Raw genomic sequence first — 27,138 nt, 5'->3', positions numbered from 1 at the left:
CCTACACGTTCGCCCACAGCTTCTTGAAACCACGTGGCCCTCGCTGGGCTAGCTCTACTCTTTATTGTTTATTGGTCTGAGGCTCTCCAGATGCCAGCCTGGGTGGCAGGGCACACCTGGGGTGGGTGTGGGGGCGCGGGCAGGCTGGCCCTCTCCGGGGTGGGCCCTGGGTCTCCTCTCGGCCTGGCGGGGGGCGTGCCCGACCCCGCCGGAGGCAGCGGCGGCTGCAGGCTGGGTCACTCTGTCGAAAGGGTGGCGAGGGCCTGGCGGGGGCAGTGAGAACAGATGCCCTCCCGCCCCCAGGGCTGGGCGTGCCTGGTGTGGATCCTGTCTGCTGAGTAGGGGGACCATGGCGTATCTGTGGCAATGCTGGCCAGCCTGCCCCTACCCAAGGCCCCAGGGTCCTCCCACCCACCTGTACCCAACTCTGCTACCGCAGGACAGCAGGAATGCATGAACAACCGTATTTCAGTGAAAAACCACTCTCTGCTCCGGCCTAGCGAAGCAGGTTGGGGGGCAGAGCGGGGAGCGGGGGACTGAGGCTCGGTAAGGAGGCAGCGGGCGAGGGCGGGGGCTCCCACGGCTCTGCAGGGAGAGGTCCTCGAGGGCCTGTCTCCAGAAGCATCTGGGCACCAGGTGGCTGGAGGGCAGGGTGCAAGCTTCAAGGTGCCCTGGGGACACAGCCACTGCCCCTCACCCCTGCGGGCAGGTGCTGGGGAGCATGCGGGCGCCGGCGTGGGCATCGGCATTCGGCAAGCGGACCACGGGGGGGCTGGGGCGTGTGGGGGGCTGGGCTCTGGTGCCTGCTGGGGTCTCGGCCAGAACGCCCCAGGAAGCTCCGGGAGGCCCACGGCCCCGGAGGGTAAGGCACAGAGTTTTGGTTTCCCAGAGGCCCAGTCCCACCCTGGCCCCGGAGGAGCCCCGCTCAACCACACGTCTGGCGGCCCACGGCTGTGTGGAGGCCGGCAGCGGGCACGCTCACTTGGCTTTGGGCTTACGGCCGAGGCCTGTGGGGGGCGAGAGGAAAGCATCATTAGGAGCAGACCTGCCGGGGACAGCGCCGAGGCACCTGCGTCGGGGTCCCCAGGCTCCTGCTGTCCCATCACCACTGCCCGGTGGGCCTACTGTCTCTGGGTCCGCTCTGACCCTGGGCCCTCGCTCCTGCACAGCAGGACTCTTCCGGGTGCAAGATGCTGGGATGCCCCCCAGCCAGCTGGCTCCTGCCCACCCATCCAGGCCGGATCTGGCCCTTAGCACACGGTCTGCCCTCACCGATCCCCGGCACCGCGGTCTCTCCCGGTGCTTCCCCAGCGGTGTCCCTCCTGCTCCCTTACGCTGTCCCCACCTGGACGGTTCCTGCCACCTGCATGCCCCCTCAACTGGCCCTGCAAGGTCCCCTGCCCACTAAAGCCCTCTGGTCCAGGGGCCCTCTCTTGGCACCCCGCCCGACGCCCCTCCCCCCACCCCAGCCACACCAGAGCCAGGCCCGTCCCAGGCCCCCTGAGTGTCTGCAGCAGACTTGGGTTTGGGGAGCATGCTTGAGAAAGATGGGGCAGAAAGGTTGGAAGTCATTCAAAGTGGCGCGCCCGGGCGGCTCAGGAGTCCGACTGTTGATTTGGGCTCAGGTCATGATCTGTTATGACAGCTCAGAGCCTGCTTGGGATCCTCTCTCCCTCTCTCCTCTGCCCCTCTCCCATGCACGCACTCGAGCGCTTTCTCTCTCTCTGGCTCAACAATAAACATTAAAAAAATAATCTCAAGAAAGGGGCGCCTGGGCGGCTCAGCCGGTTAAGGGCCCGACTTCAGCTCAGGTCGCGCTCTGACAGCTCGTGGGTTCAAGCCCCGTGCCGGGCTCTGTGCCGACAGCTCGGAGCCTGGCGCCTGCTTCGGATTCTGGGTCTCCCTCTCTCTCTGCCCCTCCCCCAGTCGCTCACGCTCTCTCTCTCTTTCTCAAAAATAAACATTAAAAAGTTAAAAAAAATAATCTTAAGAAAAAAGTCATTCAGAGCACGGTTTCTATCCCAGCCCCACTGCGGGGTGCCAGGACACAGGGCCAGGGGCGGGGGGCGCCCAGGGCACCGCACAGCAGGGGTCTCTCAAAATCACCACCTTAACCAGGTAATTGATGTGAAGGTCACTGACCACAGGGCAAATGGCCCCGAGCTCTCCTGGGGTGCTGGGGTCGGCGGGGGGACCCACGTCCCGTGTGCAGAATTCCTGCCCAAACACCACAGGGAACCAGGTGGGCCGGGGGCAAGGGGAAACACCTGGAGTGAAGGTGTCTTCCACAACCACAATCCCAGAGCCACACAAGACAGACCGAGGCTGGATGCCTGGTCCTGGGTAGGACCTCATTTCCAAAAAGTCCAAACAACTGTGAACAGTATGACAGGCCTGCCTGGGGACACCTGCCTGGGGCTGCACATGACAGACCCTGACTCGTCCTGGGAGGGGGGGGGGTGGCGGGGGGGGGAGAAGAGCCTTGCTCTCAGGAGACCCCTGAGGTCAGGTTCAGGGGCCAAGCGTTATGATGTCTAGAACTTTCAAATTGTTTCATAAAGTTGAGAGCAATGCTCAAAGTTGGCAGCAAATGCTGATAACTGCTATTTTTTGCAAGATTTTGCCATTTCGGGGTGAAGGGTGGGCGGTGTTCATTATGATCTTGCAAACTTCCTGTCGGGTTGACGTTTTTGCAAATAAAATCTCGAGGAGATGAGGAGGCTGGGATTCCTGCCTCCTGTCCCCGCCCCGCCCCCCCGGGGACGGGGGGACCTGGGGAGGGCTGTGTGGCAGCAGAGGGAGCACCCCGGCCTTTCACTGGGCAGTGGGCACATGTAGCCGCAGGCCAACCCACGGACCACACAGCCCACTTGTCCCCTACACCTCGGGCCGGCAGCGGGGGCGGACCCGGCTCGTAAAGGACATGCCAGCCCAGCTCAGAAAGTAACCCCGGGAGCAGACAGGCGGAAGGCTGTCCCCGACAGTGAGGATAAACCGTAAAGACGGGAGCCCCTGACTTCCTCTGGGCGCCAGCTGAGGCCTAAGCCCCGGAGCCGGGAGCCGAGCCGGCCCCAGCAAGGCTGCAGGTGTGGGGAGAACCAGACGCCCCCCCCCCACATCGTGACACACCAGATCGGCACCCACTGACACAGTCCAGAGCGCAGCAGGGACCCCAGGCCTGTCCGTCTGCGTCTGTGAGCCTGCTGGGCACATCAGAGACACGGACGGTCCTGCCCATACTCGGGGGTCCTGGTGCTATCGACCCAGGAGGTGCCTATCGACCCATTCATGGCCTCCAGGACCTGGCCAGGGAGGGGAGGCCCGCCCGCTCCCTGGAGAGGGCCTGTCACTCACTGCCGCCCAGGAGGACGTGTGGCCAGACCAGGGCCGGAGGAGGGCTGGGGTGTGCCCTGTGGAGGGTCTCACCCGGAGGCTGGGAGTCAGTAAACCCCACGGTCAGCTAGGCTGGTCGGGACACTACCCGGAGGGCACCTGACTTGGTCTTGTCCACCCCGCCCTCTTGAGGCCCCTCTGCTGGGCGCACAGCTCTGAGGTCGCACCCGGCCGCAGCGGGGACACCAGCTAAGCGAGGCATGGCTCCCGCCCTTCCCAAGAGGGGGGGCGAGGCGGAGGGCTGGCAGGTCCCACCACCAGCGGCAGAGGAGGCAGGGGGGCTTGCTGTCAGGCCCGGGCGAGGGGGGGGCTGCAGGGAGCGGGTTAGTGTCCAGGAGCGGCCAGGCCCAGGCCCCGCCTCTGCTCACCGTTAGTGCAGGCGCCAGGCGGGGTACGTACCTCACTGAATCACACAGAGTCTTTTTGTTTTATTATCGTCAGAGTCAGGGGCAACCTCTGCTTCCAAATAAGAGAAACGCACTCAACGGCTTATTCCTGACCCACCCTGAGCTGGGAGCTGGACGCCGAGCCAAACACGGCCGGGCCTCAGGCGGCCCCTGGCTGACGGCCCCACCTGCCACTCCCTGCCTGAGGTCGCACGAAGCGGTTGCCAGTGGGCCAGGGGCACGGCCACTCGGCAGCGGCCCCACAGTCGCCCTTCCCGCCCGCGGAAGGTGGGGCCGTGGCCTCCTTCCCCCAGGCCGTGGGGACGCTCTTGGGGGGGGGGGGAGGGGGGCGGGGGATAAGGGCCACTCGCCCGCTGCAGAGAGAGACTCAGGGCTCTGGCGTGGGACAGATGAGCTCTGACCCCATGCCAGTGCCCCCAGGCCCTGTGTGACCTGCCCGCCCAGGTGCCCTGCTTCCGGGGCACAAAGGATGATGGGAGGGGAGCCCCAAGTTACCTTCCTGGTTCCTTGAGGGGCGCTTCTTCCTTCGCTTGCCCGTCCCCTTCGAGGCTCGCTCCCGGGTCCTGGGGAGGGTGCCGGACCCTGAGGAATCCATCGCTGTGTCCTCCGAGAAGGACCTGTCTAAGGACGTGTCCAGTGCAGAATCCGGGGCTGTGTCCTCCTGGTCCCCGTCCCCAGCCACGCCAGGGCCTGTGGCACCGTGGCCACGCGGGCCTGTAGCCTCCAGCCTGTGGACGGTGCTGTCGGCCTCGGCCAGGCAGGCGTCCCGAGGGCCTGCGGGGTCTTCAGCATCTTGGCTCGACCCCGTGGCCCCAGGGGGCTTGTCACCAGAGAGCCTGAGAGGCTTTAGGGCCTGAGCGCCTCCCAGCACCACCGGCCAGGCCCCCGCAGAGGGCTGGGGGGCCTGGGGGTCCTCTGCGGCCAGGAAATCGCTGGCGTCGGTGTACCAGGAAGAACGCCTCCCCAGGGGCCCGGGCCCCTCTTCCTCCTCCTCCAATGGGTCAGCAGTGGGCTGCGGGCCGGGGGCCGTGGCATCCACGCGGTCCCTGCTGTGGGGCTCAGAGGCGGGGTGGCTGGTGTCTCCTGCAGGGTCTCTGGTGGCCACTGTGGACACAGGACACGGCCGCTGAGGGTGGGGCCCAACTCCCAGGCCAGCCCGACGGCGCCCCCACTTAGGGTGTGCTGGAGCGGGGGGCCTCCCTCCGTATCTGCTTCTACCGGAACGTCCCCGTTCCGCAGCACCCGCTGCCCCAGGAGGCGTCCCCGGCGGCCTCCAGGTGGGGGTTCCCGGAGAACAGCCCTCGGCATCCACTGTCCGCCCCGGGGTGTGGGCCTACTTCACCCCTGTCCCTCAGCCCCCGTGGCAGCCATGCAGAATGGAGTGCAGCGCCCCGCCCTGCCCCCCTCAGCACCCCTGAGCCCCAGGGACGGATGTCAAAGGCCCGCTGGCCCATCTCTGGCCAAAGGCCCACCTGCGGGCTGTCACACCCGCAGGGAACCCTCTGTCGTGGCAGAGACACCCCAGCACAAGAAGGGTGAGCCGCTCCTCTGGCCCCACCTCCCATGGCAAGGGAGATGAGGGCTTCCTGGAGGAGGGGAGGCTCCGGGCAGCGAGGAGGGCGGGAAATGGCGATGAGGAGGTGGGAGAGGGTCTCACCAGGCGCCTTGTCCCTCAGGGGGTCTCCGGCAGCCGCCTTGCTGCCCCCCTCCGCGTCCCCTCGGCCACGGGCCGTCTTGCGCAGCTGGAAACCCTTCCTGATGTCGGCCAGCAGGGCATCGATGACACACACGTCCTCTTGCTTCCCGACTCCCCTCCTGACTGAGAAGCCCCAGGGACCCTCAGAGACGCGGCTCGTGGGGCCCCCCGAGCCCGCCCAGGGGACCTGGAGCCTGGAGGCGTGGGAGGTGCCACCGGGTCTCCAGGGCAGGGAGGAGCGTGGGCCAGATGCAGGCGCAGCCCCGTGGGGGCTCCCCGAGCCCCTGGCCGGTGCCTGGCCTCACCGGGCTTCCCATCCTCGCCCCGCGGCCTGCACGCTTCCTCCTCCGCCAGCTGCTGCTTCCTCCTCTCCGCCTTCGCCGCCTGCTCCTTCCGGTCCTTGTTGTCCTGCGCGGGACCAACACGGAGCCCGTGACCCCAGCCCTCGGCGGCCGTCCCGCCTGAGGCCCACAAGGGGCTGCGGGCCCACCTTCAGGGCACGGAGGAAGAGGTTCCGGAAGGTCTTCATGGTGCTGAACGTGTCTTCCAGGGAGAGCTGCTGAGCGTCCTCACACAGGTAGCTGGCCAGCTGCAGCTTCTTCTGCTCGATGGCCTGGAACACCTCGTCCAGCGCCCGGGAGGCCTCGATGCTGGCCTGGGGGCGTGGGCACACGGTCACGGCCCTGGGAGGGCCCCTTGGGGGGGGTCCACCTGCCGTCACAGGGACACAGCCTGGGAGGGTGATGGCCGCCGGCATGGGCCCCCACAGGCAGTGGTTTCTCAGTGGGACCAGACAAGTGGGTACTGCGGCCCCCGGGGAAAGGAGCTGTCTCAGGACCAGGGACAGCAGCGCCGCCCTGCCGCGGGGCCCCTCGCCCTGGCCCCGTCCTCCCCCACACTCACCCGGCCCTGCCCGCTCCACCCTCCCGGACTGGCCCACTGGCTGGAGGGGCCCGCCCCTGGACACCACCGGGCCACTGCTCCCCGAGCCCAGCCCCGCTCGCCTGGAGGCGCTGGGCGTACTGCTCCTGCACCTCAGGGATGCAGGAGGACACCTTCCTCTCCATTTCCAGAAGCTTCTTCAGGTTGGTGCTGGACTCCGAGCGGATGAGCTCAAGGTTGATCCTGAAAAGTACCCGAGAGTGCGCTGGGGTCAGGTGACAGCCGAGGTCCAGTCTCGTGGAGTCGGTGGGGGCCTCACCCTACACGCCCGTGGGGTCACTGGGCGCCCTCACCGCGTATACCCACAGGCTTCTGGAAGCACATCAGGGCTCTGGGAAGGGCCAAGCGGTGCCGGGGGGATGTGTCAGGACAGCGACCCCCAAAGCCTCGGCCCATCCTCCTAGTCTGACCCTCCGAGAAAGGTTCTGCAGCTCTGGGACCTGAGGACCTCCCATAGCAGCGTGTGCCTGGTGTTGGAAGGCCCGGGCCACCCTCCCCAGGGCTGCCCCTCTGGGCCGAGTGACCCAGGTGGATGCAGCCCCACTTCCCCGGGCCTCGGTTTTGCCATCTGTGCAATGGGCCTTGCTCACGGGCTGCTGTGAGGGTCAACCTTATGAAGGGTGGTGTCGCACTAGCCCCTGGTGTGGCCACGACCAGGTCACTCCCTCCCTTTCGTGGCCTCCGTTTCCTCCCCTAAATCATCTAGGGACAGGCCATCAGGCCATGATGGACCCGAGGTCCTATCCCAGGCCAAAAGCGAGGGTCCCACGGGCATCTGGGGGCCCGGCCTGGTCCGGCTGCCTTACTGGTCAGGACCAGGGGTGGGGGTCCCGGCGTGGGCGGGGCGGGTGGGGGGCACGCACCCCGCTGCCTGGGAGGGCTGCTCCAGGTCCCTCGGAAGCTGCAGGAGGTCCGGGTGGTTTTTCTCCACCTCCTGCAACAGAACGCGTCCGGTGAGTGCCGCCGTGGCCCCGCCCGGGCCCCAGGGATGCCCGGGACCCCGGGGCCGCCCCGCGGGCGCACCTCCAGCACGTGGTGCAGCAGTGTCACGCGGCTCTGCTGGGACTTGGTCTCCGTGAGCTTCAGCAGCGTGCTGATCTTGAAGCCGTCGGCGTCCCCCGTGTGGCTGCCCTACGGGGGTGGGGAGTGAGCGTCCTGCCTCCTGGGGCTGGGGGTGCGGCCGGGGGCGCGGCGCACTTACGTAGTTGAGGAAGTTTCCTATCTTCAGGATCAGCTGGCAGAAGACAGGCAGCTGGTGGCTGGTGAGCAGGCCTGCGGGAGGGCGCCAGGGCAGAGGGAGGGGCGGGTGTTGCGAGGCGTCTGAGGCTGCGGCGTGGGGGCAGCACCCCTCGGTCCCCTCCCCAACGCTCCCTCCCGGGCTCGGCTGCAATCCCAGCGCGGACAGCCTCCGGGGCTCGGGGAGCAGGTCCGCCAGCGTTCTCACTGAACCCTCACGACCCTGGGGCAGATGACCCCTGCCCCCTTCTGTGGAGGAGGGTGCTGAGAGGAACCTTCTAGAAGGTTGTAGCTGTGACCTCCCTGGTTCTCGGCTAACTGTCCCTTGGGGCGTCGGGGAGGGTGGCCCTTCTGGCCCCGTGGCCAAGAAGGGAGTGGGGGGCCACCGCGCGTGTCTCTGCCCTGTGGCTGTGGTGTGTTCCTGCTGATCCCTCATCTGGAGAACGCGGCGAGTCTGTGCACACGTGTGTGCCTCTGCACGTGTGCGTGCGTGTATATGTGCACACGTACGTGTGTACCCGCAAACGCATGCGTGCCTGTGTCTGTGTGCGCGTGACTGCGTGCGTCTCTGGCGGGCGACCGCTCCCTCTCCTGGTGCCGAGCGCCCCGCCCCCACTCACTGTCGCAGGCGGCCAGCACCAGCTGGGCCTTGGGCTGCACCACGTCCAGCACGACGGCCGTGCCCTCACACAGCAACATGCACTCCACCCGCAGCTGGTAGCTGGGGACAGAGCGGGAGATCAGGGACGGGGCCCCCCACCTGCGGGTGGGCAGCGGCCGGGGGCTGAGGCACAGAGCTCGGGGAGGGGTCCCACGGCCTGGCGCTCCAACACGCGCTCCTGGGCCTCAGCAGGACCGGGCAGGGCCCAGAGATGGCAATTCAGACCAGCTCTACTGCACCGGAGGGCGGCCGCCTCCCTGCGGGGCACCCCTGGCTCTCAGAGCGGGCGGCTGCACGAGTGACCCGTGTGGCGCTCCTCACGGAGTCCTGAGGGAACGGCCTGCACAGCCCCTCTCCCCTCCCCTCCACCCCTCCCCCACTCGCTCACCAGGGAATGCCCAGCAGGAGGAGGTAGAACTGGTCGGCGTTGGCCAGCTTGGTCCGATCCTCCGAGAATGCGCGCAGGTTTTCAACCTGCAGACAGGAGACCACTCCTGGGGTTCCGGATCCCGTCCCTCCCAGGAAGCCCCCTGCCCTGCCTGCACCTGTGTGGACCGGCTTACCGGGGCCGCTCACGCCGGCTCTCCTCCCATCCGGCACACTCCGCGAGCCGGGAGCCCTCCCCCCGCCCCCCCGCCCCTCCGTGCTGCCCCCCCACCCCGCCCCCGGCAGGACTAGCAAGTCTCTTTCCCTGACTCACCTCGTGCTTCTCAGGGAGGAGCTTGAGGAGTTGCTTGAGGACCTCCACGTCAAATTTCGTGGTGTCCCCAGCCCGGATCATCGCAGTGACGTCCTCGTTGGAGCTGCAGGTGAGAGGGGGTGGTTGGGATGGGAGGAGAGGGGCCTCATGTGGGCTCCCGGGGACCCTGCCAGTCGGGGACTGCCCTCGGCCTGTGACATCTCCGCTGGTCACACCCGGGGCACAGAGAAGGCAAACCACCTGCCTTGGCTGCACAGTAAGGAGGCCGGGGGCCGACTACCACACTCCCTCTCTGCCAGAGCACCCTCCGCCTCCCCCTTCCGGGGGGCTGCTCACGACACGGGCCGTCTGGTTCAGGCACCCCAGGGAGCTCCCTAGCCGGAGCCACCAGAGGGGTTCCCCGCGGATGTCTGGGTCTCAGGGACGGAACGTGCAGTTCCCAGAGCGGCCTGCAGAGGGCGCCGCAGAGCCCAGCGGGAGGTGCGGGCGAGGGGGCGGGGCAGGGACGAGGCCGTGACGCCTGTGCCGCTCACCATCGAAACTGCTTCAGGAAGATGTTGAGGTTCAGGCTCTTCTTGGAGTCCAGGAAAGTGATCTGGAAAACACCCCCGCCCTGGTGTTGGTGCCCGGGGAGCAGCAGAGGCCCCTGGCTGAGCCCCGGCCCGGCCCCACCTCCTTGGGCTCCTTCCTGGCCGGGGCTGCCACTTGCTCCTTGGGCTTGGCCTCGGGGAAGCAGAAGAGCCGCTCGATGCTGGAGAAGTCCGGCTCCACGACCTCGGCCCCCAGGCTGCTCAGCGAGGCCCACATGGAACTGTGCTCTGTGGACGAGGGGCCCCCGGTCGGGTTCGCGCCCACCCACCCAGCGGCTTGATGGACGGAGGGGGAGGGGAGAGGAGGGGAGGGGAGGGGAGGGGCGGGGCGGGGGAGGCCCCCCCACCCCCGCCACCCCGTTGCTGTCACACCGTATGCATGTGGACGCATACGTGCCCGTGACCCGGCTGGCAGGAGGCCCCGGCCTTGACCTTCTCTGGGCATTGGCACCCAGGGGCCTGGGCGCTGTGGGGCTGTGGCATCGGAGCCACCCATCGGCTTGCAAGGGTGCACGTGGGAAGAGAGGCCCTTCACAGGTGACCTGTGACCCGTTCCCGCCCCGCCCTGCCCAGACCTCCCAGGAGCTGAGTCCAGAGCAGAGATCAAATGGCCCTGGCCCACACTTGGGGGGGGGGGGGGCGGGGGAGACACGGGGGCCCAGGTGTGAGCACACATACTACCAGTCGGTATCGCAGGCCACCGGGGCCGGCACCCTGGCTCGGGCAGGAAGCCACTCACCGAGCTTGGGAGGCCCTCACCTCACGCCAAGTCAGAGCCGGGCGGGGGCTCACCTTGCGCCACATTGGACGGCAGCTTCTGCCAGTTGAGTTTCTTCATGCGCACAGTGGGAGCGTGCACGCACCGGTGGCTTGGGACCCAGGCGGAGGAGCCCAGGCTGGGGCCCACGTGGGCCACGATGACCTCCTCCACGCCACCCGCCGCAGAGGGGCCAGAGGTACCCAGCAGGGGTGGGGGTGGAGGGAGGCCCCCGTCTAGGCCAGGCGGCGGGGGTGGGGGCGGGCACCCTGTGCCAGGGAGCGGTGGAGGCGGAGGAGGCAAGGCCCAGCCAGAGACAGGCAGGGGGGGTGGTGGAGGGGGTGGGGCCCCCAGGCCTGGCAGTGGGGGAGGGGGGGGAGGAGGAGGGGGCCCTGTGGTGGAGCCAGGGAGTGGGGGTGCAGGTGGGGGTGCTGGGGCCCCCAGGCCTGGCAGCGGGGGAGGGGGGGGAGGAGGAGGTGGGGGGGGCGGGGGAGGGGGCCCTGTGGTGGGACCAGGGAGTGGAGGTGCAGGTGGGGGGGCTGGGGCCTTCAGCTGTGGAGCAACCAGGTCCTCGACGGCGTGCAGGCTGCTGAGGTCCGCCTCGGGCCTCTGGCCCCCCACCCCCGCCTTGGGGGCGCCGCTGTTTTGGGGCACGCTGCCCCTCCGACCCTGGCCTAGGTCAGCCTGGACACTCTTGTGGGCCTTGGTCAGGGTGCTGGGGCGTTGCCGCCCCTTGACGGACAGAAGCCGCTCCATCATCTCCTCCAGGGTGCATTCCTGGACTGGGGAGGGGGTGCCGGGGTCAGGGCCGAGGGCCGGAGGAGGTGGGGAGGGGGAGGTGGGACAGGCGTGGCCACTGCCCTCAGGCAGGGGGCAGCTACTCTCCCGCAGTGGTCTGAGACCCTGCTGGCCATGCATGGGCGGGGGGGGGCGGTCAGGGCGGGAGGTGGGTGAGGGCTGTGGGCACCGTGCCCGCTGGGCCCCACCTGCTCACCGTCACTGGCCAGGAGCACGGCCCGGTTCACCAGGTTCTCCAGAGCCTCCCAGAGCAGCTGGCTGGAGGGCAGGGTGGGCTCCAGGTACAGCAGGCCCTGCAGCACGGACAGCAGCTGGGCAGATGCCGGGGAGCAGCTCACCTGGGGGGTGGGGGGGGGGGGCGGAGGCTGGGTCAGCGGGAGCACCTCAGCTTTCTGGGAACGTCCACCCCATCAGCACTCTACGGCTTGCAGGGCCCCGGTGATGAGCTGGGGTCACGGTTCCCTGACCGTCGCACGGGTGACATTTGGGGTGGGGCTGCTCTCCGTGCGGGGGCTTCCTTGTGCATTGTGGGATGCTGGTCCGGCCCCCGTGAAGCCAGTAGTGCCCTCTGCCCCACTGTGGCAACCCTCATGTCTCTGGATGTTTCTGGATGCCCCCTGGGGACGCTCGCGCCTGGATGAGAGCCACGGTTTCTTTGAAGGACAGAAGGTCCCAGCCAGGGAGGGCCTGAGCTGGACCAGAGATCAGCCTCCTGGCCTCTTGCTGGTCCTGGGGCCCCTCAGGCCATTTGGCGGTAGCCAGCGACAGTCCTGGGGCCCAGGACAGTCCAGCTCCCTCTGGGCAGCCCAGGCCTTTGCGATGCTGTCCTCCTGGGTCCTGGGGCCCTGGCTCCGTGCCTGTGACAGCCCGGACCTACCGCCAGGCGCCAGGCTCTCCCCTCTCCAGCCCCTTGACCCCTCACTGCTCCCTCGCGTCTCCACATCTGGCCCACGGCTCCGCTGGGGGTGGGGCCTACCAGGGCTGGGAAGGCAGCCGTGTCTGAGCCCCGGCGCCCAGGCCACAGTCCCGGGGGTCGTCACCTTGTGGAACACAGAAGTGAAGACTTCCTGGTGGTTGTTCATGTCGACGCCGCCGCAGATGCGCAGAAGCTCCTCTGCATCCTCCGCCTTGGCCTCCTCGAAGGCCTCCAACTGGATCAGCAGGTCGGCGTCCTCCAGATCCCTGGGGCGAGGGGGCCGGATGGGCTGAGGCCGCTGCCCCCCACCCCCCAGCCTCCCCCGGCCCTGGACAGACGCACGGACGACCCTCAGCGTGGCCCACGCTTCGCATGTGGCCACACCTCAGCCCGAGGCCAGCTCAGCAGCAGAGCCACAGGCCCAGGCTCCTCCCCCTGGCTCCCCACTCCCCAGCTGGCATCCCCGGGGCTGGGGTCCCACCCAGGAGAGTGGTCCTGAGAAGGCCCAGGATGGGGGTTCTCTGCTACGTGGATTCCCCGGCACCCAAATAAGTTTGAATTTCAGATAAACGACCAGTGACCTTTGGCATATGTATATCCTATACGACATCTGGGATATACTTACACGGAAGGAGCCCTCTTATTCAGCTAGGGGTCCTGCACTGCATGAGGCAACCCTAGCCTCCAGGGGCAGCTCCAAGGCCCCAGGCAGGGAGACCCCGCAGAGTGGCCCGTCTGGCACACTGGGTTGTCACCCGGCCTGGGTCCAGCGGCAGAAGCCCTCTCCTGCCCCTCTGGAGGTGCTGTGTGGGGCCCAGGGGAAGGCGAGCCTGGCTTTGGGGGACGGTGCAGGGGACTCACCGCAGACGTGTCAGAACGTCCAGCAGCTGCAGCCCTGGGAAGGGACAGGAGGAGTCAGCAGGCCTCAGAGGCTGCTGCCACCAGCCCCCCCCACCCCGACCCCGGTCGCTTGCACCTCTGATGCCTCTCCTCTGGTCTCCCCGTGGGCTTATTCCCACCCCCTGAAGGTGGTGCCATTCCTAAGGGCCCAGGAACACTCTGGAGGGACACATGGTTGCACCCACTAAGGGGTCATCCCACAGCTGGTAGGACCGGAGCTGGGGGTGGGCGTCAACACCGAGAGGCCCCGAGTCCCCCGATGGGGGGAGGTGGGGGCCGGCTTCCCAGAGCCTTCCTCTGGGGTCCTGGGGCGGGCTGCGGGCGGGTACCGGTGAACTCCCCGCGCAGCTGGGTGCGGGTGCGGAGGTCCTCGGGGCCCAGGATGATGGCATTGATCACACTGAGCAGGGTGACGACATAGGGCACGTTGTCGCTGTCCGAGAGCTCATTCATGATGACGCTGAAGCGGTACTGCTGGCTGCACACGGTCTGCAGGGGCGGGCAGGGGTCAGCACGTGCCCCGGGCCCACCGAGGCCCCAGGGTCCCCCGAGGCTCACCTTGTAGTGGTCCAGGGCATCCAGGGTCAGCATGTGGCCTTCGGGCGAGTAGATGCACAAGGCAGCCAGCAGCTCAAACACCTGCTTCTTGACCATCACGTTGGACGTGTCCAGAGCTGCCGAGGGGCGGGGGATTGTGGGGGAGTCTCAGCGGGGGCCCAGGCCCCCAGGCCCGGCTCCCCCTCTCCCCTCCTGGCGGCTGGTCCCCCCACCCCCGGGCCTGTCTGAGCTGAACTCACACTTCCGCAGGCGGACACCAGAGGGCGCCCTGCACCGGCACACCGGCCACCTCCGGGGCTGGCCTCCCCAGGTGCCCAGACCCGCCTCCGGGACCAGAGAGGCAGACCCCGCAGGCACGGGCTCGCAGGCGGGGGTCCACTTGGACTGGGCCTCAGTTCTGAGAGGGGTCCCTGTTGGATCTGCCAAGGGCCACGCTGGCACATGGCCCTGGGCCGAACCCATGCTTCCATCAAACTCAGTACCGACTGTGCTTGACAGCCTGGGATGCCCCGTCGTCCTCATGGCCCCCTGCCTCCCACCTTATCCCCCGAGCTGGCACAGGGGGCACAGCCAAGCCCAGGCTGGGTAGGGCAGGAACGAGGTGGCCTGTGGCTTGCTCACCCACACGGGCACTCGCCCACCCCACGGGCCGACTCACCCGTCACTGGCCCCTCCTGGAGCCCCAAGCATTGTGGGGCCCGGGTGCTGCCATGGAGCAGCACAGCCTGGCAGGCAAGGGACACACAGTGATCCCTGCTCACTAAGGGCCACCTGAGGTTGCTCTCAAGGGTGGAAGACCAACCCTGGGCGCAGCCTTGGGAGACTTCCTGGAGGAGGGGAGCGGGAGTCAGAACTTAAGGAGTCAGGGGCGCCTGGGTGGCTCAGTCGGTGAAGCGTCCGACTTCGGCTCGGGTCATGATTTCGCGGTTCGTGGGTTCGAGCCCCGCGTCCGGCTCTGTGCTGACAGCTCAGAGCCCGGAGCCTGCTTCAGATTCTGTGTCTCCCTCTGTCTCTGCCCCTCCCCCACCCATGCTCTGTCTCTCTCTCTCTCTCTCTCTCTCTCTCTCCCCCCGTCAAAAATAAACATTAAAAAAAATAAAAAAAAGAACTTAAGGAATCAGCAGGCACACGAAGGCAGAGAGCAGCCTGAGCTGGAGGTGAAGCCCCAGGTGGTTGGAGAGGGCACAGAATGGGCAGGGGCAGGGGTGTGGGGGAAGGGGGAGGAAGAGGCCATCGGCAAGGGCTGGGGTTCCGGCGAGGCTCAAAGGGCTCGGAGCCAGGTGGAAGGCAAGCGGGACTCCAGCCGCCAGGGCCCGGACCTGGGTGGCGGGTGGTGAGAGTGGTGTAGGCAGAGCCGGGGGAAGAGGGTGGGGCCCCAACAAGCGCAGGGCCGGGCGGAAAGGCCGGGCAGGGTCACAGAACAGACCGGGCAACCAGGTGCGGCCCGTGGAGGACCAGGGCTCCAAGGTCACCTGGACGTCCGGGACCTGGGGCCGATGCGAACCCGGTTCCTCCTCCGGGAAGCCCTCCCTGCCTGCCCAGCTGAGTTCTCTCCTGTGACCCCAGCCCTCCTGCTGCCCTCCGGGGCCTGGAGCCTCCCCCTAGTTACTAAGGGGCTGTCTGTGCCGGCCTGGCCTCCCGGCAGCCCGCGGCTCACCCAGGGAGAGCTGGCGCACGTAGGCCTGGTTGCTGAGGATGTACTCGATGCCCCGCTGCGAGTTCAGGACGGCGCGCACGCAGCTGATGCAGGTGAGCTGCAGGAGGGCGTCGGCGATGCGGGCCACCCCGCGGCCGGACAGGCGCGCCAGGGCCTCGAGCAGCAGGTCCAGGCCGCTCTGCTCCAGGAACTGCACCATCCAGCCGCCGTCGCTGCTCTCCAGACGCTTGCGCAGCCCCGAGTAGTTGACCACGGACGGCATCTGCAGCAGCCGGATGCACAGCTCGGGGTCGGCGCTCTCCAGGTTGGCCTCCGTGGGGTCCGAGTCCTGGGCCCCCAGCTTCTCTTTCAGCGCCGCCCACTTGCGCTGCGCGCCCTCCTTCACCGACATCTTGCCGAACTGCAGGGCCGGAGGGAGGGGAGCGTCAGTCCCGAGCCCAACTCCGCGCCCCGGGTGCCCCACTGCTGGAGAGGCCGGGGCCGGTGCGGGCGGGGTCCCCTGCCTCAGTATCCCCGCCCGCCCGCCGGGTTTGCCCTGCGGGGGGGGGGGGGGGAGGGCTGCGGGCAGACCCTCGCCCCGTCTGGGCTGCCACCGCCCCCGGGCTTCCTCCGTGCCAGGCGCTCCTGGCCACAGCGGCTGGGCTGACAGCAGCGTCCCCCGCCCACCCGAGGGCCTCGAGGCGGCTACACCGGCAGGAATACCACTGACCCAGCGGTGATGATGGAACAAAAGTGGCGTCTCCGGGGCTCCCTTATCTTGTCCCGGGGCACTTCCCCTGCCCAGTGGACAGGGTCAGATAGGGACAGCGGGGCAATTCCAGGCCTCAGGCGTGTGCCGGGGAAGGGGCTGACTTGAGGGTCATGCCCGGTGCCCACCCAATCGCGGGCCCTCCCTGCAGAGAAGCAGCCTGCCAGGCCCTGGCTTCCGCGGCCCTGCGTTTGCCAACCAACGTGGACGGGGCACCGGATGTCCCCTCACACACACCTTTCCCCTAAAGAGGCCGGGCTGTGCCTCCGCCCTCGCCACCCCCGGCAAGCCCCCCTCCTCCGGCCCCTCGGTGGTGACGCCGTCCCGGACCGCGGCCTCTGGGGACCGGCCTCAAAAGTCAGGGGCAGCCCAGGCTCTCCGCGACCATGTATGGCTCAGGTTTTATATTTAGAGCCTGAGAAGGACAGCACGGGGCTGCCGAGAGGGAGCCCGAAGACCAGAGCGCGGCGGTACTGTCACGCCTCGCGCCCGGGGACGCCACAGCCCCCCAGCCCCCCACCGCGCCCACCTGACAGGACAGGAATGGGGGAGGCACCCAGAGAAGCGCGGTCACATGCCCACCGCCCCCCTGTTGGAAAGGGCAGGGCCGAGTGAGACTGCACTCCAGTCCGAGGGGGGCTGGGAGAGGCTGGCCGTCCAACCTGGCCTCGATCTCAGGGCTGCGGGACCTGGTAAGTCGGGGGGAGACCCCACGGACCATCTGAGGTCATATGTAGGAGATGCAGGCCGAGCGGGGTCGAGAGCCCAGGGGCCTATCCCAGGCCTGGCTCTGGGCCCTCTGTGCTCACTGTGGTGCAGCTGGAGGCCTCCCGCCCCCTCTGCCTTGGTGACTCTTGGGTATTGTCCCTTGTGCTTCCCGGGCGCCCCCCCCTCCCCCCACTGGCATGGCTGGCCTGGCCTTTCAGCAGCCCCTCCTGCTTGCAGTGGGCCCAGACCCCCACCGAGGCCCTCATCCTCCTGCCTGGCTGACTGCCCGACAGGCCCCTGGGGTCCCCCAGTGGGGTGGCCGGGGGGGTGAGGAACGGCTCTGGGCCCACCGGCCACTCGAGCCGTCTGAGCCTCCTTTCCTCGCCTGAATTTCTGCATCAGCCTACTGGGGGCATCCTGAGAGGGAGTGGGTGCGGTGTCCTTGCAGGGGGGTGGCCGGGTGGTGGTCACCGTCCCCCAGGAGCCCTTACAGCCCTCCCTGTGACCGCACAGCCCACCTGCTCCCTCAAGCCCGGCCCTCTTACCCCCTCCCTCACCGTCCACTCACCCAGATGCGCAAGACCTTCCGGCTGCCTCTGCCCACCCATTCCAGGCCCTGCCGCGGGCCGCCCCTCACACTCTCCTGGCTTCTCATCCCTGCTGACCGCTGCCGGCTGTGGCTCTGGTCCCTCCTGGGCAGCCTCCTGGTGGCAGGGGAGGGGGCCGCTCCCACCACCACGAAGAGCACAGCAGAGGGGCCTTTGCACACGCTGCCACGCACCTCGGGTGCTGCTGCCTAAAGACGCAGTCGGGACTGACCCTGCCTTCCCCGCCCCCACCCCCGCCCCACTGGCCCAAGTCCCTGTTTCCCTGGCACAGGCTGAGTGGCTGGAACATGACCTCTCCCAGGCCAGGCCTCCAGCATCCTAAGTATCTTCCCCGGCCAAGAGCCCCAGGGGTCCCTAGATGCAGAAAACAACCTCTCAGAGCCAGCCTGCGTGGCCCAGAGCGCCCCACCGGGTTCCTGGCGGCCACGGGCTCTCCACCCCAAGGGACCCCACCTGGGGGGGCTCCCTTGGCCCGTGGGGGTGGGCTGGGTGGGACCACAGCAGCAGGCGACCGGCCCATCCACCGGCCTGTCCACGAAGGATCCTAAGCTGTGTGCCCCGGAGCTGAGTTTCACAAGCTGGCCATGCCCCACGAGGCACCGGGCTGTGGCCCAGTATGGAGAGGGCGTCCAACTAGGAGAGTGAGCTCAGCTGTGGGTAGGGATGACTTTTCTCCCTCTGTGATGCCACCAGGCTGCCTGGCCTCATCCAGGGCCCACCTGCTTAGGTCCTGGGTGGAGGATGACTCCCTAGAAATGTTCCAACTGCCCTTCAGGACGAGCTCCTGAATACACGGATGGACGGCGGCCAGACACCAGGACAGAACTCCGACCCACAAACTGCAGCCACAGCCCAGGAGGAAGCCCGCTGTCTCCACGGCAGACCTGCGGGAAGTCGGACCTCGCTCTCTGACGCACAACCACCCTGGGACAGTGTCCCACATGGCCGGGGCTGGATGACGGCTTCCACAGTTTCTGTTGCCACGTCCACCTGAGGACCAACCAGAAAGCCGAGCGCACTCCCCAAGCGATCACGCGGGCTGTCCCACTTCCCCAGGCCCCAGCCCCACCCCCGGGTGCCCCTGAGCCCCCCTTTTTCCTACAACGAAGCTTTCTATACATAGAAAATACTTTCACATATTAACATATACATGCTACAAAACCCATGTACTACACGTATACATCGTATACACATAGATATTATATGTACTACATAGTGACAATTAACGCATGTATTCTATACTACGTACATAGGCTGCACATGTACGTTAATGTGCATAATATTACACATGCCCAGTAAGCATATATCGTGTAACGTGTACGTACTACGTGAATACCTCATACGTGTGCACATGATATTACACATACATGGCAACAATTATATATAAGAAGTATAGATGTGGGGCGCCTGGCTGGCTCGGTCAGAGGAGCCTCTGACTCTTGATTTCAGTTGTGGTGAGTTCGAGCTCCACATTGTGTGTAGAAATTACTTACATAAATAATTTTAATAATAATAAATAATTATACAATAAAAATTTTAAATACAATAATTTTTAAAAATGAATGCTTAAAAAATATGCACCGCACGCATACATTGTACACGCACGTCCACACTAACAGCGAACGTATATACATGGAACTAAAATACGAAGTGCTCCCACCCTCCAGCCTGCCTCGAGTCTGACAAACGCCAGTGGTGACCGACTCTTTGCCTGAAGCGGCTCAGAATAAACAGCTCGTTCCCATCCGGGTGGCGGTTGAGCATTTCCGCCCCGAGCCCCAGAGGGATTCGGGAGGACAGCGAGGGGACCTGCGTGGGAGGCAGCATGCTGGGAGCCAGAAGCCAGGCTCCTGGGCTCGCTCGCTGGCTGTGTGCCGCGGCGAAGTCCCTCTGCCCCTCTGTTCTCCATCTGTACAGTGACGCTTGCTGCGGGGCTGCCAGGGGAGAAGCTGGACCTGGTGGGGAGGGCGAGAGCCCGGGAGCGCTGTGGCTGTCGTAACGCCGTCCCCGGGCGTCCGGCCCTGCCCGACTCGTGGGCTGAGTGGCGGGCCCCCAGCCAAGCCCGGCGCCGAGACAGGGCGGGGTCGCAGGGACCTTCCCAGACTCAGGCCCGCCGGGCGGGGCGTAGCCAGCCTGCCGGAGGCGGGGCCACACGCTCAGGAATGCGCTCTCGGGGCCCCCACCCGCGCGGGGGCGGGGCCAGCGCAGGAATTTGCATTCGCAGAATTTTTGCAGCCAGCACCGCCTGCCGTAGAGCACGAGGGTCTCCAGGGCCCGAGCCCCCGGAGGCGGCTGAGGCCTTACCCTGGACCTAGGGCAGCTGGGAGGTGCCCCCTCCCCAGGCAGTCCGTCCCCCCCACCCCCAGCCCTGCACCAGAGGGACTCCGCAGAGGAAGGCGCTGGGGCTCCCGCAGGAGTGTGATGTCGCCCGAGATTCTCCAGCGTTCGAGTTTTTCTACCAATAACGTGGGGTTCCCACTGGGGCGGGGCCACGCCTCCCCCTGCAGACTGTGACCCCCGAAGGCAGGGCCTCCCTCCGAGCTCTCCTGGGTGAGCCCACGGCTCACGCGCGTTCACGGCCCGCGCTGCTGACTCGAGGACCTGGAGGAGACTGGACGCCGGTCCTCCTGGCCCCTCCTCGCGCACCCATCTGCCTTTCTGCCCGCACCTACATCCCGGCGCCCACAGGCCCGGGCAGCTGTGCTGACTCACGGCAAGCCACCGCCCCTGCCTGTCTGTCAAGCTGTGTGCGTGGGGGCGGGGGCAGGGTCAGAGCTGCCCCCCCCCCCCCCACCTCAGAGACCAGCCCCTGCTATGCAAATAGGGAAACCGAGCCTGAGCTCGGGAGAGCCTCCTGAGGCGGGCACCGGGCACCAAGCCATGTCCTGGGCACGGCTGCCGGGAGGCCCCTGCATGGGCCCAGGGGCGGGAGGGGGCTTCCAGCAGCGTGTGGCGGCGGGGAAGCCCGCACTAAGTGCCGGAGTTCGGCGCCCTGGAGGAGGGGGTTTGGCCTTCTGCTCCTAGATCCCTGCGAGGGCTGGAGGAGGGGCTGGGGGCCCTGGGCGGGCCGTGAGGGCCTGGGAAGGCACAGGCTGGGGACTTGGGCACCTGTGAGAGGGGCGGCCCTGCCAACATCCCCACCAGGGCTGGGGTGCTTCTGGGCCCAGAGCCAGTGAGGGCGGGGGCGGGGTGCAAACAGCGAGCTTGTCTTCCTTGGGGAGGGCGGGTAAAATGGCAGGAGCGGGGTTCCGGAACTGGAGGCAGGGGCTGCCACGCTGTATTTTTAGCTCCGAATTTTTCCACTGCCTGGTAACCCTTGGATTGTGTTTCCAGCGGCAATTCCCCCGGAGCCCAGGGGCAGCCGGGGCCCTGCAGGGTTGGGGAAGCCCCTGAGGCTGATCCCATTCTCCTCCCTCCGAGACCTTGGTTCCTTCTGAGCCTCGGGCACATACCGCCTTACCCACCAGGCTGCAAGCCCCCAAGGGGCTTGGGTGGGTCACCCGCCCTCGGGCTCATCCCCGGTAGGGGTCCAGTGCACGGTGGGCCTTGGGGAAGGAGGAACACCAGAGTGCCAGCCCATCACCTGCCCACCCGCAGGCACAGAGTGCAGAGGACCTTGGCCAAGGGGCAGAGTCCTCCTGCCGCCCGCGCCCCCCCCTCCGTCCCCGCCCCTCTGTCTCATGCTCCAACCCCCTGCTGCCTGCAGTCCTAGCTCGGGGTGCAAGATCCATGCCTCCCAAGCCCTCACCTTGAATGCCCCGCTGTGTGTGAGGAGGCCGGCCCCGGCCGCCGGAGCATCCAGCAATAAGACAGAAGGGGCGGCTTGCAGGCGGGTGGGCGCCAAGACCTTCACAGCAGTGTTGAATTAAAAACAGAGACAGGAAGTAGGACACCAAGCCGTACTGTGTAGGATTTCAACCATAAAACATATCACACAAGACACACGCCTGAATGCTAACAGAAGTTGCATCTGGGGTGAATGTGGTCTTTGTCATAATTAGAAAGACAGAAAAGGCCCCAAATCTCAGAGGGAACAGGGCTCAGCTCAGGTCACCAGGGAGGCCAGGCACTATGCCACCAGGATCTGGGGGCAGGTGGGAGTGAGGTCAGACACAGAGCCCAGGCCCGGCCTGTTTGCATCCTCCCTGGGTCCCACCCTCCTGGGTTAGGAAAGAAGCCACAGAAAGGGCTGCCCTGGTGTGGGGGATGGACTTGGCAAACAGGAAACGCCTGTGCGGGGGCGGGGGGGGGGGGGGTGGTACCGCTGATGCCGCCCCTGCCCCACCCCTGCCCCTCCCCTATCCCTCCCCTGCCCCTGTTCCCTGGGGTGGTCTGGGTGTCCCCCTGACCCCAGCGGATGGCTTGCTGGGTGGGGAAGGACAGGAAGGGGTGGAGGCACCCACGCCAGGAAGCTGAGCTTTCGCTTCCACCTGCGCTGGGAGCTGGCAGGGACTGGGTCTGCCCTCACCTCCTGCTGTCACCAGGCCTCCACTCCCCCAGCTGCTTGAAGGGCAGGCCCAGTGGGAGTCCCTGGAGGGGGCTGGTCCCCTCTGACACTCCCAGGGGTCTGGTCCAGCGCCTGGTGGCCGGAGGCGTGAGGGGCGGGTGCCGCCCGCCTGCCTCAGCACAGGAGGGTGGCATGGGGTGGCTGAGGAGGTCAGCGGCGGCCACCGCTGCCTTCCGTGGCTGAGCCAGTTCCAACAGTGATCGCTGGAGGACAGTGACAAGTACAGACCTGTGTTGCCTGTGAGGAACCAGAGGCCCCCAGGTGGCAGGGTGGCCTTTGACTCTGGGGCTGCTGGACGGCCCGCAGGCCCCACGCCTGGCCACAGCCTCCGCCCACAGGGGCTCTGCTGGGCCACAGGAAGACCTCAGGCCACCAGAATCCCTCCTCCTTGGGTTCTGTCCCCCAAGACCAGATGCAGCTCAGAGATGCCTCCTTCGGGAGGTCCCATGTCCCTCCTCTGTCTCCCTGCCGTCCTCAGGAAAGGCCTCTCCCAGGCTGGGAGGATACTCGGTGCCTAGGGAGAAGGGCTGGCCAGAGACTTCAGGCTTCGGGCCCTGCAGGGTGTGCTTGCCGAGGCCTCAGGGTGTTGGGGTAGGGCTCAAGACTGCCCATTGCCTGCCCTGGCAGTCCCTGCCCCTGGCCGGTCCCCGGTCCCAGCTGGAGGCTTCCTGCCCAGGAGCAGGGAGGACAAAGCAGCGGGTTGAGGGGGGGGGGGGGGGCGCCCGGCACTACCAGGGCCCTGAGGGCAGAGGACGGCTCAGGCTCTGGCTGGGATCAGGCTGGCTGCGTCCCTGGGACCAGCCACAGGACCTCCCAGAGCTCTGGCTGCAGTCCTCGAATGGGGATGCGTGGGTCAGTGCCAACCCCTGGGCCTGACAGAGCAACAGACACCATCCGTAAGCCCCGGAATGCGCCGGAAAGCGCCGTGCCCAGCTGCCCACCCATCCACTGCGCCCCCCGCCTGCTCCTCCTCAGCCAGGCTACCAGCGGCCGACATGAGCTGAGATGCAGCCCCCCACCGGGCAGCCCCCCACTCGGCAGCCCCGGGCCGCCTGGCTCAGGCAGCCAGTGCCAGCAGCCTGGCCCGCGCCGGTGAGGGAGACCCAGTGTCCAGCACAAGAACCCCCCCCCCCCCCCCCGCCCCAGGTATTTCTTGCCAGTTGCGCAGGGCCAGGCCCATCGTGGGCTTGGTTTCCTCATCTGTAAAAGGGCCGGGATTTTCTCCGGGGACGCTGGTTTGGCTGAGCCAGCACGGCCTGCCTGGCCTGCGAGGCCCCTCCTGGGCGGGACCCCCCACCTCCTCTTACAGGTGATCTCCCGGGTCCCACCTCTGGGTGTCCCTCCCATCACTCTGCCACCTCCGGGGGGCGGCCCCCCACTCCCCCACCCCCACCTCCACGGCAGCCGGCTGGCACCAGGCAGGGGCAGTGGGGGCCTCCAGCAGGGCGGGGTCCCGCCCCGGCACTCCAGTCAGTGCGGGTGGGAGGGGGGACAGGCCGCGCCCCCTCCCCGCCGCCGGCCGGGCCAAGAGCGGACAGTTGACCTCCCTGCGGCTGTTCGAGGACGGCGGTGCCAGGCTGTACTTGGAGCAGAACCGGGCACCCGGGCACGGGGACCCGGATGGCGGCGGAAGCAGGCCGCACACTGAGGTCACACCCAGGGCCAGGCACAGTGGAGAGACTGATGCCCTCTGACACAGCTGGCCAGGGCCCCTGCTGGTGTCCACACCCACGTCCACCAGCACTCCGCAAGGCCAAAATCGAGCTCAGAGACAGAAAGCCCTGCCCCACGGGCTGTGTGTGTGCACGTAGGGGTGGGCACTGGCTGGCCCGGGCATGGTGGGGACTGGGGCAGTGCAGGGAAGCCACCACCCGGCGCTGCGTGTGTGTCTGGAACTGGCCTCCTCCTCCCTGACCCAGCATGCCCTGGGCTAGCCACAAGGCTAGGCTTGGAGGTTCGGCCTCAGTGGCACCATCTGCTAAATGGGAGGCATGGCCTGCCTCCGCCTCCCCAAGTGTATCTCCTGGCTGGTCTCTCACCCACGGAGGGCCCCACATGATGGCCCTCAGCAGCACTGCACACGACTCCTTGCTCACGTCGGCCCCTGCCTTCCCTGTGGGGTCGGCCCAGGCCAGCCTCATGCGAGCAGGTGGCCCTGGGTCCACCTTCCCACCTTCCAGCCTCTCCTTTCCCACGTGGGCCCAGCTCACAGGCAGGGGCGTGGTGGAGGGTGCCCCAGCAGCACACGGCGGGGAGGGTGGCCTGGCCGGGCAGAGAGCGCACGCTGTCCTCAGGTAGCTCGGTGGCCTAGTCCTCCCGGTGCTGTCACCACCCCCCTCCTGCCCCACAGCAGCTGCCTGCCCACGTGCACTGCTAGGGAGGCACCCAGGTGGGTGCCCCGGGGCCTGCCCCCTCCCTTGTTGGGAGGCCAGAGGGTGCTGCTGGGCCAGGACGAGGCTCTCCTATTCCCAGAGTGGTGGTGACGTGGGACGGGGGACAGCCTTGGCCTCCAGGTGCTCGCCAGGGCCAGCCAGTCCTCACCCTGACCCCAGGAAAGCACTTTCCGTACGCCTGCTCTGGCCCACTGGAGCAGTGAGGTGAGCCCAGAAGCCCGGGGCACACAGTAGGGGCTTTATAAATGCATCTTGCCAGAGTGACACCACAGATTCTACAAGCCAACAACCCCGTGCCTCAGTTTCCTCTTCCATGAAACAGATGATAATCACAGTACCCGGGCCTCACGGGTTAGGCGTGGGACTTGGAGGCCGTGGGGTGGGTCCATTCACTCCTTCGTGCGTTCACCCGTTCTGCACACAGACTCCACTCAGGACCCTGGGACTGCTGCAGTGCACAGGCCAGGCTCGGGACTCGCTCTCAGGAGGTTCTGGCAGTGCACCCGGCAGAGGGGAGGCCCCGAGCAGCCGCACAGCTTCCTCAGTCACACCTGGGGAAGGTGCTGTCCAGCGGACAAGCAGCGGTGGCCCCTGCTGGGGGGACGGGCCCACCCTGACCCCTGTCTTGCTGCCTGGCCCAGGAGGAGGAGGAGGCTGGCGGTACCGGAGCGAGAGCTTCCCTCGGTCTGGAGCTTTCTCTGCGCACTGGGTAGGTGGTCAGCTGGTGAAGAGACTCCACGCCAGCTCAGGACTCAGGCCGTCCGTCCGGTGTTGAGAGGTGGGCCCAGCAAGACCCTCCTTGCTAGGGGTGAGGCTGCTGGGGGTGGGGCCTCATGGTCAGATCCTCTCTCACACGTCCAGGGACCAGGCGCTTGGCCCAGCACAGGCACTCCTTCCTTTATAATGGGTTGAAACCACTTTCTCATCTTGGACACACAGGGTCCCCCAGGCCTGGCTCCTGCCTGGCCTCAACCTTCCGTGCTGGGCCCAGGTCCCCTGGACCCACTTCTGTCCACTGCCTTTCCCAACCCACTGTGTCCTCTGGGCCTTGAGCCAAGCAACTGCTAGACCCCTGCTGGGGTGCAGGGGGGAGGGGGCCAGGCAGCTGAGTCAGGCCTCACCCCTCCAACTGTGGGGGCACTCTGCCTCCTGGTTCCTCCTCTGGGTGCCTCAGGGAGTGCCCACACCCCAGGCTGGAGCCAGGCCGGCGGCGGTGGGCCCTGCACCCGCAGGCAGCGCCCGCCCGAGGTTATCCAGCTACCATCCACCCCTCCCCCGCCCTTCCGAACCTGCTAACTTTTCCAACCTGGAATCAACTGCGCTTTGAGGAAAGGCGAACGGAGTCTATTTAAGGTGAGGAGCTCGCGGTCCCGGAAGGTGAGGTGTTCGCAATTAGCTCCGACAGCCGTCAGCACCTCCACAAAGTGGGGGGCCCTCACCTGACAGTTAACTCTTTGCTGTAAATGGCTGGGTCCCAGGAGGGCAGCCCCACCTGATCACTCGATCCTCTGGGTCCTCTGCTCGGCAGGGCCCCTCTGCCTGTCTGCTGGCCCTGATGACCTGTCCATCGTCCCTGAGCCACTGCGTGGGGCCGGGACGGGGGACAGGGGACAGCTGGGGGCTGCTACCCCAACTTGGCTTTTTAAATTGAGAGTCGATGCTCTCCTGGTGAGGGATGGGGACAGTGTGAGGCCCCAGAGCCGGAACCAAGAGCCGATACTGGACACGCTGGGACAGCGGCACCCTCTCCCCCAGCGCTCCCTGCCCTGGACAGCACGGTGAAGGGGGTTAGGGCATTTGCTCTGGGTCCAGGGAAGAGGTCCACACCTGAGCCAGTGTCCCCACCGTCAGGGTACAGATGGAGAAACTGAGGCCCAGAGAAGGCAAGCGTCCCGCCCAGGTCCCACTGCCAGGTCCCACTGCCAGAGGGAGCAGGCTGGTGGGAAAGGAGGCTCCCCAGTACAGCTCCCCTGTGGGTGTGCCTGACCCCGGGCAGGTTCGTGGCCATCTTCGCCAGTCGGGGTCTCCGTGTGTCACAGTGGGACACTAACGCTGCGGTCACAGCTCCGGCCCCCATGCAGCCTGGGGCCCTGGGTTACAGAACCTCAGGAGGCTAGGCAGTCAGACCCCAGCCTGAACGCCACGGGAGCGGCTGCAGGCTGATGGCGCCTCAGGTCCCTCCCCAGGAAGGGGGTCCAGGGTCGGGACTGGAGGAACAGTGGGGGAACACAGAACCGGCCTCCCACCGGGAGGAACCCAGCGCAATGATGGGGGCTCTCGCTCCCCCAAGGCCTGCCTGCGGGTTGCCAAGGCCCCGGGTGCGCCCAGCTGCTCCCCTGCAGCTACAGACACAGCAGCACTCGCGGGACCCCCCGCCCGTGCGCACCTCGTGGGGCCACCGGACTGCCGACCCGAAGTTGAAGTTTATTTTCCCAACTGTGGCTGATTCATGGTCAGGATGTGGCAGCCGCGGGAAGGGGAAATTCTGCTGGCACCGGGCGGGGCGCTGGCCCGGCTGACCCCCGGCCACTACCGCGGCCAGTGCGTTCCAGCTGCGTCTCCGCGCGGGGGTCGGCAGTCAGGGGTGGGATGAGCCCTGGGGTCAGCGCGGGGGGGTGGGGAGGGGGACTCCTGGGGCCCCGCCCGGGGGCAGGGAACCGGGAGCCCGCCGCCTTGTGCCGCCACCCGGGGCGCACGCCGCGCTGCCCCAGCCCCCCTCCCCAACCCCAAGAGCCCCCTCGCTCGGACTCAGTTTCCCTGCGGCTCCTGGGGCGGGGGGCCCAGAGGCGCGGACTTACCGGGCTGGGGTGCAGCGGCGCTCACTCGGGTCGGGCCAGGGGCCGCGCCAGGCCGCCCACCGCAGGCTCCGCACGGCTCGCGCCGGGCTGGGCTGGGCTGGGCTCGGGCTCCCGCTCCGCGGGGCGCGCGGAAGAGGAGGTGCCGCCCCGCCCCGCCGGCATGCG

The 27,138-nt window shown here is 67.2% G+C and overlaps 1 protein-coding gene and 1 long non-coding RNA gene across 6 annotated transcripts; one reads left to right on the top strand and one right to left on the bottom strand.

Annotated features, from left to right (window-relative positions):
• Nucleotides 1–34: 34 nt before the first annotated feature.
• INF2 (inverted formin 2) lies at nucleotides 35–27,138 on the bottom strand. Of its 5 annotated transcripts, XM_053225044.1 has the most exons (24): nucleotides 26,974–27,102; nucleotides 21,024–21,122; nucleotides 15,212–15,611; nucleotides 13,555–13,670; nucleotides 13,326–13,485; nucleotides 12,958–12,991; nucleotides 12,221–12,362; nucleotides 11,377–11,518; nucleotides 10,418–11,164; nucleotides 9,708–9,853; nucleotides 9,569–9,630; nucleotides 9,036–9,138; nucleotides 8,724–8,809; nucleotides 8,295–8,395; nucleotides 7,640–7,710; nucleotides 7,462–7,569; nucleotides 7,302–7,372; nucleotides 6,501–6,621; nucleotides 5,987–6,151; nucleotides 5,802–5,904; nucleotides 5,458–5,619; nucleotides 4,296–4,904; nucleotides 3,793–3,849; nucleotides 35–1,007 (listed from the first exon to the last, which is right to left on the bottom strand). In XM_053225044.1, exons 3-23 carry the CDS (start codon nucleotides 15,600–15,602, stop codon nucleotides 3,794–3,796), a joined length of 3,696 nt encoding a protein of 1,231 aa, XP_053081019.1. In that variant the 5' UTR covers nucleotides 15,603–15,611; nucleotides 21,024–21,122; nucleotides 26,974–27,102; the 3' UTR covers nucleotides 35–1,007; nucleotide 3,793. The 5 variants fall into 5 exon arrangements, with proteins under 5 accessions (XP_053081019.1, XP_053081017.1, XP_026922563.2 ...); XM_053225042.1 differs by lacking the exon at nucleotides 21,024–21,122 and having other exon boundaries at nucleotides 26,974–27,138; XM_027066762.2 differs by lacking the exons at nucleotides 21,024–21,122; nucleotides 26,974–27,102 and adding an exon at nucleotides 17,236–17,486.
• LOC113601489 (uncharacterized) lies at nucleotides 15,796–18,420 on the top strand. Its single transcript, XR_003422806.2, has 2 exons — nucleotides 15,796–16,651; nucleotides 17,969–18,420. It is a non-coding gene; the product is annotated as an uncharacterized LOC113601489 (long non-coding RNA).

This window comes from Acinonyx jubatus, chromosome B3, assembly GCF_027475565.1.
Source record: "Acinonyx jubatus isolate Ajub_Pintada_27869175 chromosome B3, VMU_Ajub_asm_v1.0, whole genome shotgun sequence".
In the NCBI taxonomy this organism is placed as follows: Eukaryota; Metazoa; Chordata; class Mammalia; order Carnivora; family Felidae; genus Acinonyx; species Acinonyx jubatus.
This window is presented reverse-complemented; position numbering and strand designations above follow the sequence as displayed.